Here is a 13,702-nt window from a genome sequence, read left to right on the forward strand (position 1 = left end):
TCACTCACTCAGAGTCGCTCACTTACTCACTCATTCACTCGCTCGCTCACTCACTCAGACTCGCCTACTCACTCGCTCGCTCACACACTCACTCACTCGCTCACAGACTCACTCACTCACTCGCTCACTGTATTTTTACACTAAATTAGAGGGATTATTTGCAATCAGTGAGGTTATGTCAGCCTTGTAGTTATAGCTATGGGCTGGTAACAGAAAGTTCACATTTGATCTCTGATACTAGAAACCCTTGAGTATTTGAACCACAGGGCAATGGTCTTACATTGTACATCGCTTTGGCTAAATGACTATACTGTTTGCATATTTAATACTTATGCAATGAATAAACCGCACAAGCAATGCTGTCCTAAATGTATTCTGCATCGGCACATATCTATAGCAACCATTAATCAGAGGCCTTACATTACACAAAATGAAATGCACAAAAATGCTTTGTGCTTTATAATTATGATATTAAAACTGGTAGTGCTTCTGAAATGTATGTTGATTCTGTAATGGCCATATTTTAATTTATATTGTGGGCAACCAATAAAAACAACCAGACATAAACAAACAAACAAACAAACAAACAAATAAAAAACTAAAACATGTCACAAAAAAAACAAACAAAAAAATCACTAAAACATGGAACACTGAACGACTGATATACATTCAGACAAAACTGACCTAAAGAATGAAGACTAAATCAAATAGCGCTCATCTTCTATTGATATCCCAGAAATGATTCATAGTAGATTTCTGTTCACACTGCAATCAATTCTGTTCGGCTATCTTACAATTTAGGGAACTGACACAAAGCCAGAGGGGAGAATTGATGCTTGTATAATAATCTATTGCAATAATTACAGGTATGCAATCATGTGCATGAAAACAAATGGATGCATTCTGTCTCTCCTTTTCACTTTCTTACAAAAACCTCAATGAGGAGTGAAGGATGCACATTACGTGTGTAACTGATGTTTTATCTGTGTTTTGTCACAGTTTGGCCACACAACTCTGTCGCCTCATAAAGCGGCTAAATGAGACGGAATAGTTCAAACACTAGTGATTCTGATTCCAGATATTCTGATTGACTTGCAATTAAAAGAAACAGCCATGAAACACTTCATGTGTGACAAAAGCACAAAAGCAACTTATAGAATTGTTCTCACTTAACAATATCTTCATATATATGTCCATAACGAGGACTTGTGACATCAGTGCACTTGTTTAAGGAATGGATAAGTATTTGACAGTATAGTGTCTTAGCACTGCCGCCGACTCTTCAACAACAGGGAAAGAGCTACTGTCAATCATTTGAGCCCATATGTGGTAACATTTTAAAACTTTCACTTTAAAGGGATCCTGATCTCAGCTCAGTTCAAGGTGGAATTCCATTTGAACGTGTCTGGCCTCTGATTGGCTGTCTCCGGTGATAGAACTATAATGCGATCACTGATTGGCTGAGTTTTGGCTCTGGTTGGCTCGTAGTGAATCTCTGTGACTTGTCTAGGGTTAATGTCTCTTGGCCCGCTGAGCACTCTGGGTACAGGACGCACAGCAGGCGGTCTTGTAATAGGAGTAGACGCAGAGTCGAGCCTGGACCACCATTACACAGTTATGTCGTCTGTCTTTACAGTTCTCATCTACAAAGAGAGAGATAGGAAGAGAGAGGGATTATAATCTAAACCAGGGCTTTTCAATCTGTTAGATGCCATGGACCCCCAAATATGATCATCCTCATACGAGGGACCCCCTTCCTAAAATTTAAAGGCAAAGAAAGAAAAAGATCCAATTAATACTGTGACAAATTTATATTATAAATGTTTAAAATATTTAGTTTCTACTACATTACATCATTGCGTTTTAATATACTGTATTTTGCAAGATAGATATATTTGATTCATTTTTTTAAATACAATTATTTTAATCAAATGTTTTTATTTAGTCACTTAGTTTAATATTATTATCATTATTTTACATTTTTACACTATATTTTTATTTAAATACATTTTTATTTAATTATGTAGTATTATGAAATTTAATCAAATTGTATTTATTTGAATAATTTTATTTATTTATTGTAATCAAATGTTTTTATGTACTGTAGTTATTTATTTTTTATTTAAATCAAATGTTTATTTATTTAATTATTATTTTTATTACTTTATTATATTTTTTAAATCAAAGTGTATTAATGTATTTTAATCAAATGTTTTTATCTATTTATAAACAAATTTTTATTAATTTATTTTTATATATTTATTTTTATCTAATGTGTTAATTTATTATATATTTTTAAATAGTTTATAATTGTTTTCATTTTAATCAAATTTATTTATTTAATTTAATTTTCTTTAACATTTTTACACTATCTTTTTATTTAAATCAAGTTTTATTTATTTATTTATTTAGGTTTATTAAATGTATAATTTTAATCAAATTGTATTTATTTGAATTATTATATATTATTTATTTATTTTAATCAAATGTTTTTATTTATGTACCTATTTATTTTTTATTTAAATCAAATGTTATTTATTAATTTAATTTAATTTAATTTTAATCAAATGTATCAACATATTATTTTTAAACAAATGTTTATTTATTTACAATAATACTTTTTTTGTCTAATGTATACATTTATTATTTACTTATTTAACTTTTCCCGGACCCCAGTTTGAAAATCCTGGCACGATACATGAACACACTGACACACACCTTCAAAGGGACTGCAGGGAATGGTGTTACAGGACTGCTCATGCGCAGGTTTGGTGTCGAGCTGGCAGGCTGCACTGTACTGTTTGTCTGCTGTGAGACACCGGACCTCCCGCGTCTGCACCCCTTCGCCACAGGAGCGAGAGCACTACACCGGGACAGAGGAACACTTAATAACAGCAGAATAAGGGAAGACCCTGAAGGACAGATTGATTGACAGATGATGTCATCCTCACCGTGCTCCATTCGGTGGTGAACCACTGTGGTTTGCAGGGCTCCAGTTCACACGACTGCACTGGGAACGGTTTCTCCAGGTGGGAGCACTCACTGGTGCCGCTCACGGTGAAGTCACTTCCTGTCTTCCTCACACAGATGATGTCCCTGCGCTGGGTGCCGTTCCCACACACTGCGTTACACTGTTGACAGAGAGTGAACACACACTCAAAGTCAGTTCACTGTTCTATTCTATTCTATTCTATTCTATTCTATTCTATTCTATTCTATTCTATTCTATTCTATTCTATTCTATTCTATTCTATTCTATTCTATTCTGTTTAATGTTGTTCTATTCTACAGTTCTACATTTAACTTTGTTCTACTCCTTTCATCTTTATTCTATGCAACTTTATTCTATTCTACATGGTTTTATTCTATTTTAGTTTTTAATTTGTAATTTAATGAGGTTTCTTTGATGTCATTCTACATTATTTTTTTACATTTTTAGAATGTTCTAATTGATTTATTTGAACTTTATTCTAATTGAATTGTTTTCTGTTATTGTATTCTTCATTGTTCTACATTTATTCTATTTTTACAACTTTATTCCATGCAATTTAATTCTGTTCTATTCTTCATGGTTCTATAATGTTTTATTTTGTTCCATTTAATTTGATTAAGTTTCTTTGGTGTTATTTTATTCTACATTATTTTATTCTATTTTAGAATGTTCTAATTATAATTATTTTAACTAGTCTTATTGGCTAGTTCTGTTCAACATTTAACTTTGTTCTATTCTATCCATCTTTATTCTATGCAGCTTTATTCTGCTCTGATGAACTCTCCATCTAATGAATATTCCATTCTATTTTATTTTATTTTGTTCCATTTCCTTTTATTAGGTTTCTTTGATGTCATTCTGTTCTACATTATTATATTCTTTTTTTTTTAAAATGATCTAATTGAATTATTTTAACTTTATTGTTATTCTATTCTATAATATTTTATTTTGTTCAATTAAATTGTATTGGATTTTCTTTGATGTTGTTCTATTCTACATTCTATTCTATTTCTGAATTGAAATATTTTAACTTTATTCTAATTGCCTTCTAATTTTTCTGTACAAGTCAGTAATTCCATTCCACATTGTTTTTAACTTTATTCTATGCAGATTTATTCTGTTCTATTCATTGTTCTTCTATTTTACATTGATCTATTATATTTTGTTCTATTTCATTGTATTCATATTATTTATTTAATTTTCTTTGATGTTGTTCTTTTATTCATATTTCTATTTTATTCTATTCTATTATTCCACTTATTCCTTCTATTCTAATATATTCCTATTCTATTCTTACATAGACCTTGACATTGGAACATAACTGATAGATTTTTGCAGTAGACACACGGGCCTCACCTGTCCCCAGGGTCCAGTGTACCACAGGTGTGTGGGTGTACAGGGACCCCCGTTACAGGCCTTCATATCAGCCGGTTTCTCTGCCACACATTCCACTCCACCGTCTCCTTCTCTCCTGCCTCCACCGGTCAAACACACCACCTCTCTCCGCTGGACACCCGGCCCGCACGTCGCAGAACACTGAGAGAGAAAGAGAGAGAAACAATAACCCATTTGATTAAATATCTCTATATGAATATATACATTTACAAAATGACCTTTTTTGCAAATCAAGTGCAAGCATGAGTCTCACTGGTCAATACTCACAGTGTTTGTCCAATCCGTGAAGTACCAATTAGTGACACAAGGACCCATGTGACAGTCCTCGGTGCGCTGTGGGCGGAGCCTGTCATTGCACTCCCTGTCACTCATAGTGCTACCATGGTTACTGACACAGCGTACACTCCTGGTTCTCTTTCCCACTCCACAATCCACTGAACACTGTGGGAAAAAGATGCATCATCAGACATGCAGACAGCTCAAACACGTCTATGTGTCTCTGGAGATAAACACAGAAGACTAGAGCAAAACAACAGATTTTTCAAATCAACTAGTCAGTTGGTTGCCTGAACACCTACTGTAGACAGAACATGTCTTATTAGCACAAGACACATTTTTGCCTATAAAAACAGCTAGACAGAAAGCAATATGGAACAATACAGGGGTCTCAATTCACAAGACACAAATTTAAAAGATTATTTTCAACTTGACGCAGCATCTTAAAAATGCAATGCTTGTGGCGGGACAAGAAACAGCGCAAGATGCAGCGACCAAAAATAAAGGAAAGGAATTTAAGGGGACCTATTATATGCCCCTTTGTAAGATGTAATATTAGTCTCTAGTATGTGTATGTGAAGAGTCACATCATTTATTAGCCTATAATTTGTCAAATTTGCCCCTATTTGAGTTTGAGCAAAAACAAGCCATTTTTGTGTGTGTCCCTTTAAATGCAAATGAGCTGCTGCTCCTTTCCAGAAGAGGGCGGAGTCTTTACAGCTCCTGCTTCAGATACTCCGGCAACAACAAAACTGGAGAGTGTCAAGCAGCTTTACATGTTAGAACCGGAGTTGGACAATGATGGAGATACTCAAGTTACAACCTTTAGAATGCAACGGGACGTTTCTGAATGATTAGTGATTAAATGTATATAGTTGTTGTGGAGTTAAGTTGATTCAACTCATTGACTAGCATGTACCATAATGTTAATCTAAAAATCTTTCAGAAACAAATTTTGTGCAAATCCAGCGTTGAACTGACCCTTATTTGTAAAGCAGTCCAGCATAAAAGGATATATAACACTTTAACGACTTTCTTCGGCACATTTCCTTCATAAATGAAATTCAACCACGGTGTCCTTAGTGGCTCAGATGCTGGGAGTCTATGGATACTCTTATGTTCGTTGGTACATCCAATAACAGAACATTTGTAATGTTTTTTTGGCGCAGACGTTGCATATCTCCAGCTGCTACAGTGAGGAAACAGTAATGGCGAGGTCACTCAGGGCGGGATCTATGCTAATAAGGCTGATCGTCACCAGTCATGGGCGGGGCTTACATAAGAGTAGGAGGAAATCTGGAACTGCTCGATTTAATAATCCGGAGACACGGATTATGATTTATGGGGATTCTAAAAAAGGAGTAGGTGGATTTTTACCATTATAGGCTTGTTGTTTACACACATCTGTGTTCAAACTTATAAAAGAGAATTTTGCATAATAGGTCCCCTTTAAAGATGCAACAAGAACAGAAAAAACACAGGTGCTCAAAATATACAAAAACATTTTACTACACATAATATTTACAAAATATACTGAATAATACTAAAAGAAAATGATATAAAAAAGTCCACCTGACGCACACACGTGTCTTACCGTGCTCCAGTTGGTGCTGATCTCCCAGTGGGAGCACACGCGCGGGTGGCAGGGCTGAGTGGCATTGGGGCGCGAGAGACTGGAGCAGCGCTGAGGGTGAACCATCGTTGAACGGTTCCCAAAACTCTGCCTGCACTGTATGTGACGCTGCTGCACACCCCGACCGCAGGAAACACTGCACTCCGACCACACGCCTGTATCCCAGCTACACACACACACAAACACAAGTTAACTGAGATATACATATTAACCCAAAACAACAATGTCAATCTATATTAATTTAATGTAATGCCTGCCACAGTCTGTGCAATTTCAGCAATCATAAGATCAGTGCAAAATAACACTACAATATGGATCTAATAAACTTGGGTCTACAAGTTGGGTCTTCTCTAGACTGTACAATAATGACACCTATTGAATCGTAGGCTACGACCAAGTTAGTATAGAAGAATAAAACATCATCAGTATATGCTAGTGGTGAACAAGTAGAGCAAGATGAATCGACCTTTGGCAATTGTGTTTTTTATGTGCGCTAAAAAGTGAGCAAAAGAGGAGAATATGGACGCGGTCATGGCTTGGGAAAAGAGGCCAACTTGGCATGCCAATCTTGCAAATGGAGCTCAGGGTAAGTATTCATGTTGCACTTTTATTGGCTAGTCAGTAGAAGTAGGTCATCAGACTGGCATTGATCTTGATTCATGTAGTCACATTAAATTACAGTCATTAAGAACATTAATGATATCTGCAATACATTTATGTTGGTTCTGTTCTGTTTACCCTAGGGGGATTTAGCACTGCGCTCCCTGCTCTTATAGGGAGTTGAATAGATTAATAGAAAGTTCAAAATAGAAATATTTTGTAACATTATAAATGTCTTTACCATCACTTTAATCAATCTAATGCATCCTTGCTCATTAAAAATTTAATTTCTTACTGAACCCACATTTTTTAACAGTATTGTATGCACTGTACATGCACAGTTACTCACAATGGTGGACAAGGATGAACATTACAGGGTTCCTCCTCTGCCACGGGTTTGGTTGCAGAGTCGCACCTCCTCTCATGGACTTCCTGTTCTGTGTGTCTATTCACACACACGATCTCTCTGTGCTGAGAGCCTGAATATACACAAACACATACACGCACATCAAAAAACAAACATACACACATAACACAGCATTTTTTAGTGGTGAGTGGAGTCAAATTTGATGGCAAGGTGTTCTGGGTGGTTGTTTACACCCTCAAATCTCTGTGATCTTCTGACCTCTAGATATTGATTTGGTTCTTTTTTTGTTTAAAATCACTAAATCTGTGGAATAGTAATAGTGAGTGATGTTTCGCCAATAGCTCTTTAAACATACCAGAAGGAGGCAGCAGAGAGCAAACTAACACTGGGTAAATCAGCTTAATAAAAAACAGTGGCAAGCGAGCTGAGAAACCCCCTCGAACACACTCACAGCCCTACAGAGAAACTCCCTAACAGTTTGGCACATGTACGTTCTGTTCCACAATGCTTGGCTTTCTTCATATGTCAGTATGGCAGTGGGTTCATGTTCTCTGAGTGTTTCCAGCTCGCCTATTACAAATAAACACAACATTAATCCACCGCGTCCACTCTGGATCACAGGTTATAGAAGAGCCACTCAAAAGCAATAGTGTGTGGTGTCAACCGGTGCAAAGTCGTAAGAGGAGATTCATGTAAATGTCATGTGACTCATCCCTCAATAGCAGAACTGCTTGTAGCAGATGGGGAAAATATAGGCATATGCAAACACTACTGTTAAAAAATGTGGGGTCAGTAAAATTGTATTTTTTTTTTATAAATTAATGCTTTTTTTTTACATGATGCATTAAATTGATTAAAAGTGACAGTAAATACCTTTATAATGTTAAAAAAGATTTCCATTTAAAATAAATGCTGTTGGTTTGAATGGTCTATTCATCAAAAAATATGAAGCAGCACAACTGTTTTAAACATTGATAAGAAGAAGAAATAGCGACATCATGTGACACTGAAGACTGGAGTAATGATGCTGAAAATGTACTTTTTTTTTTTTTTTAGCTTGAGTTGGGATATAGATGTAAATGTATATTCATAAAAAATTATTATTATTATTATTTTTTTTTTTAAACGTAACATTGAAAATTTACCACAGGTACAACCATGCATTGCACTTCACTACCATGGTAAAAAATAAACCATAGTTTTTTTTTTTTGCTTAAAGACATTTAGTATAATATAAATGCAGAAAAACAAAAAATACTGTAATTGGATTCCATTACTCCTTGCACAAATCTACATTAATAATTTAATAAAATTCGATTCTGCCACAACGCCATGGTTTCAGTAAGCGTTTGATTTGTGTTTTGTATGGGAGAGCTCTGCACCAAACTCGGAAGCATTTCACTGAATCTCACCACGATTTTTAGTGGTCACGTGATCAAGACGGTCAACAAGTAAACACCTCCGCTCTAAGCTCTCGCTGTGCTGCTGTGTTTTGAGCCGAGCTGATAAATGTGTAGTGCGTGGTTCAGACGAGCAGCTTCTCGTTCCGCTTTTGGCCAGTTTGCTGTTTAATGTTTCTCATAGGCACCAGAAATAGCAGCGCTTATCAGTCATTGGCACCAGTGTGTCTGCAACAGACATGTGCAGCATAATTTGCATAACGCATAAACATTATATTGAACACTTATCGAACTTCTGTTATAATTTTATCGAGGAAAATGATATCGCAATAGTAGTCCAGTCATTTTATGAAAAAAGGTTGAACAAATTGCAACAGAAGCAAACTCAACTGATTTTGTATCCTCGATATGTCCTGAGTAAGGAAAAAAAAAGTCCTGAAGAATCCCATTAGGGGAAAGTTTCGAAAAAGACCCAAATATAGCCTATTCATACGCCTATTCATTCTTTTTCTTACGTGAATAGGGTAAAAAATTTAACCTTTAGATATCACCATGAAAATGACTGAGTTGATTACTTACATCAAGACAAACAAAAAATGTATTACAAGTTTTTTTTTTTATTGTTTGTTAACATGGACAAACGGTGCATAATCTAATTACGTATACGCTAATTTGCATAAATACCACAACAGATCTAAACATTGGGTATAGCCAGGTGAAAATGTCTTGTTGAATCTTGTTGACACAGAACAGTAAAATACTTAATGTTAAGGTCTGAATGGAACTCATAGCATTAATACATAGAGGCAGGAAGAAGTACTTTAGAAACCAGCCTTTATTAATTATTATTGCAGAGATGGGGTTTGGGGCTGGGTCCGTGGGACTGTTTCTGGGGATTCACTTTTTATTTTACTTACCTTTTGTCTTCTGCATTCTCCTTACCATTGTCTCCTGTTCTTCCCTCAGACTCGTCCCCCAGAAACAGTCCCACGGACCCAGCCCCAAAAATTTTTTATAAAAAAATTAATAAAGGCTGGTTTCTAAAGTACTTCTTCCTGCCTCTATGTATTAATGCTCATGGGTAGCCTAAATGGGTTCCATTCAGACCTTAACATTAAGTATTTTACTGTTCTGTGTCAACAAGATTCAACAAGACATTTGGCTATACCCAATGTTTAGATCTGTTGTGGTATTTATGCAAATTAGCACATACGTAATTAGATTATGCACCGTTTGTCCATGTTAACAAACAATTAAAAAAAACTTGTAATACATTTTTTGTTTGTCTTGATGTAAGTAATCAACTCAGTAATTTTCATGATGATATCTAAAGGTTAACATTTTTACCCTATTCACGTAAGAAAAATAATGAATAGGCGTATGAATTTGGGTCTTTTTCGAAACTTTCCCCTAATGGGATTCTTCAGGACTTTTTTTTTCCTTACTCAGGACATATTGAGGATACAAAATCAGTTGAGTTTGCTTCTGTTGCAATTTGTTCAAGGTTGACCCCCATTTTGGCTTAAAATGACTGGACTATAGTTATCGTTTTATCGCCCAGCCCTAAGTCATATGCTGCATTTATTTAGTCTGAATAGTTACTTTTGAATGGTCGTCCATTGAGAAAAATGTCTTTTCATTGCATAAAGGGGTAATTATGGCATCTACCAGAAAATGGATACCGGCCAAACATTGACCCCTTGATTACAACTCATATACATAGCTATGGTGACCTCTGACCTTTGCCGCAGGTAGCAGTGCATTCTGTCAGCGCGCCTCTTTGCCACATGAATGCAGGCTGATTGTCCAGTGGGAGGTCCGTTCTTGGAGGGATCCGAGCGTTACGATTGGGTCCTACGCCCTGTGGGCGGGGCCTCTCTGGTGGCCATCGATCAGATGCAGAGGAAGATGAGGAAGATGAGGAGGAAGGGAAGGAAAATGGAGGCGAGGAGGCAGAAGACAAAACAGGAGGAGGAGCAACAGGGTTCTCGACTGCCACTGAGACAGAACCTGAAACACAGGGATAAGCATGATGAGTCCTAGTGTGCTGCCTACCTAGAGCTAAACATTAAACAAATAAGATTGGCTGAAATGCAACAGTAAAACCCTTGTGAAAAAGAAGTACACTTATGCTTGCTTTTAAAAAGAGTACTTATTAAGGAAATAATAAACAATATTATATATGGTGCAATGCGGCACCAGGCGCGACGCAAGTGATGTTTGCTGGTTTTAGCCCGACGCAGTTATCATTATCATGTCCTGCACCACGTTGTAGAAATAGCAAATGCATTTGCGCCCATCTGTTCGCCCATGGGCTGCTGGTCTGAAAACGAGGTGTGTTCTGGCGCATTGTTGGCGTGTTGCTATTTTGAGGGAACTGAAATAGACTGAGCCACTGACCAACTGAAACCTGGTCTAAAGTCAATGGCGCAGTATTTGTTTTGTTATTTAAAGGGCGCATTAGTAATGTGCGCCTATAGGCGGGTTCACAACACACGTACACTCTGCTTATTAAACACACAGGGACGCGCAGCAGCACACAAACATGCCAAATATTTACAATTAAAGGATTACAATGTAAAATATTACTATTGTGTACATAAAGATCTGGTGGAATCCGGCTTGTCCCGTAGATGGTCTGCTTGCACTTTAACATCGCGCACGAGCAGATCTGTTTCCTCACTAGAGAAGCGTTCAGTCTTTCCGCTTGCAAATTCCGCCATATAAATATCGAATCCGCCACGACGCGAGCGCAACTGTCTTTTAAAGGGAATGGGAGATGAGACTCTGATTGGTTTATTTCATGTTACGCCCAAAACAAACCCATTACTCATTAAGAGAATAGGAACAACCCTTTTAGACCATGCGCCGGGAGCGGCGACCATTTTTCTCGCTGTTAAACTACCAAAAGTGTATTCAGACACGCCCTCAGTGCACTTGCCCCGTGCACTTTAGACCATGCGCTTAGATCGTTAAAATAGTGCCCAAAGTGTGACTGACTGTAATGTTTTTGAACACTTAATTTTATTTTTTACTTCATTAATATTATCTGCAAGTAGCATTTTTAAAAATATACTTTTTTAGGATTTGAAGTAAACTGCACATTCAATACAATTAAGCACACTTCTTTTGCACAAGGGAAAGTTGCAACTAACTGAACAAGTATTTGAAAAGGCATCTGTGCAGATTTGAAAAGGTAGTTAAAGGAGCCATATGTAAGATTGTGGCCAAAACTGGTACTGCAATCACTTTCAAATTACTGTAGAGCGGTGTATCCCCTCCCCCTCCCCCCTGACTCGAGGTTGCCAGATAGGCTGCAGGATCCAGCAGGAACGTAGGCTGCTACGTAGCTGTGGTAACTAGAGCAGAGCTGGCAACCCGGATGCCGAAACACTACTGACTTCGTGATTGGTAGGTGGAGGGTGGGGCATCAGGCCAAAACACAAGATGACAACATCAACATCAATTGAGGGCTGCAACTTCACTTTTTAAATGACAATATCCTGGCCGGACTACTGTTGTCAGTGATATAAGTATTTGAAATGAACATGATTTCTTAATGTCTAGTGACATATCAGGGCCATTTTATGATTAATTGAAATACATTTCTTACATACAGCTCCTTTAAGAACAGTATTTGCTTTACACCTGTTAATTTGCTTTGCAACAGTTGCTGTTTCTCTTGTTATCAGATATCATCAAACTCTTATTAAAAGTCTTGCTGCAAGTTGCTGCATGTGTGATCATCCTTTAGAATATTCTGTAGTTAGCTTAGCAGCATGCAACGCCAGACTGCTCAAATTATGGGTAGAGTTAAACCAGTCAGGAAGCCGTCTCAGAAGGTAACTGCCTGTATAGGGAGTAGACAGCAAGGCAGCTCACCAGGTTTTAATTCCCAGCTGAAAAGACCAGCTTAAACCAGCCTGTGGTGTGCTGGTATTAGCTGGTTTAAGCTGATTTAAATGGTCTAGTCTGTTCCCAAGTTGCCAAAATAGATTTTAGCAGAGTGTTGGCACAGAACTAAAGCCTGATTCATGCTTTTTGGTTCATGTCACACACTCTCACAGTGACCCCATTCTCATAAAAACTCTGTTTAACATCACCTGATGTTACACACACACAATCATAGGCCCATTCTCCTATAATGACCTTAAAAGGTTTCAACGGTGGCCAATAAGTGATGAGAGAAATAAGAGAAGACTACTCAAGTGAAATATATCTGTGTGGCACAGACATATAAACACTATAAATTTAGAGTGACATAGCAGATCATCAGGAGAGAAAAATAGAAACTGAGATGGAGAGAGAGAGAGAGAGAGAGAGAGACTCTGTGTGACAAGAAGACTGTAGGAAAACTCACTGATTTCTCGGAGTGCTGCCCGTCCTCGCTCCCTCTCTCTGTGTACTTCTCTCTCTCCGTCCCTCTGTTTCTCCACCGGGATGTAATATTCATAGTCTATGCCTGGATTCTGCCTGTGGAAAATAATCTACAGCGAGAGAGAGAAAGTAAAAACAGGTTAATAAACTCCAGCATATGGTAACGTCTCACTCCATGACCGCATTCCAGTTAGTATCGGCAGTATATCACTGATGAAAACACACTCGAACACACTCCTACACACTCAGAACTATGTGGACGCTCTTTCTCTGAACATCTAAATGAACTTAAAGCTAAAGCATACGAATATGAACTATTATTCATTACATTCTTCCAAGACCAAATGATCAGAGCTGTGCTATTCATGATACGCTGTCACTGTAAGTCAACAAGAGACTCTTACTGACACCTAAACTAAACCAATACTGATACTTAAACTAGTATCACTACTTAAAATACTGATAATTAAAGTAGTGTGCTACCCCAGACAGCAACATGGTGTCGGCCCAGATCCGGGCCACATCTGGTACATGTGGATTCCATTTCCACGCATACCAGATCTGGGCCGACGCTATGTTACTGTCTGGGACCAAAACTACTGAAACCTAAACCAGACTAATACTTATACTTGAACTAGTATTATTAAACTACTCATACCTAA

At 37.2% G+C, this 13,702-nt stretch overlaps 1 protein-coding gene across 2 annotated transcripts in view; it reads right to left on the reverse strand.

The window, feature by feature from the left end:
• Positions 1-824: 824 nt before the first annotated feature.
• Positions 825-13,702, reverse strand: part of adamtsl4 (ADAMTS-like 4) — a 66,226-nt gene continuing 53,348 nt past the window's right edge. For both annotated transcript variants that reach the window (XM_084385172.1, XM_084385171.1), the window contains exons 9-17: positions 13,024-13,150; positions 10,404-10,673; positions 7,246-7,375; positions 6,258-6,462; positions 4,655-4,828; positions 4,349-4,528; positions 2,952-3,131; positions 2,719-2,863; positions 825-1,643 (exon numbers count right to left, since the gene is read on the reverse strand). In XM_084385172.1, coding sequence (XP_084241298.1) covers positions 1,513-1,643; positions 2,719-2,863; positions 2,952-3,131; positions 4,349-4,528; positions 4,655-4,828; positions 6,258-6,462; positions 7,246-7,375; positions 10,404-10,673; positions 13,024-13,150 — 1,542 coding nt within the window. In that variant the 3' untranslated portion in view covers positions 825-1,512. The remainder of the gene's footprint in view (positions 1,644-2,718; positions 2,864-2,951; positions 3,132-4,348; positions 4,529-4,654; positions 4,829-6,257; positions 6,463-7,245; positions 7,376-10,403; positions 10,674-13,023; positions 13,151-13,702) is intronic.

This window comes from Rutilus rutilus (assembly GCF_951802725.1).
Source record: "Rutilus rutilus genome assembly, chromosome: 17".
NCBI lineage: Eukaryota > Metazoa > Chordata > Actinopteri > Cypriniformes > Leuciscidae > Rutilus > Rutilus rutilus.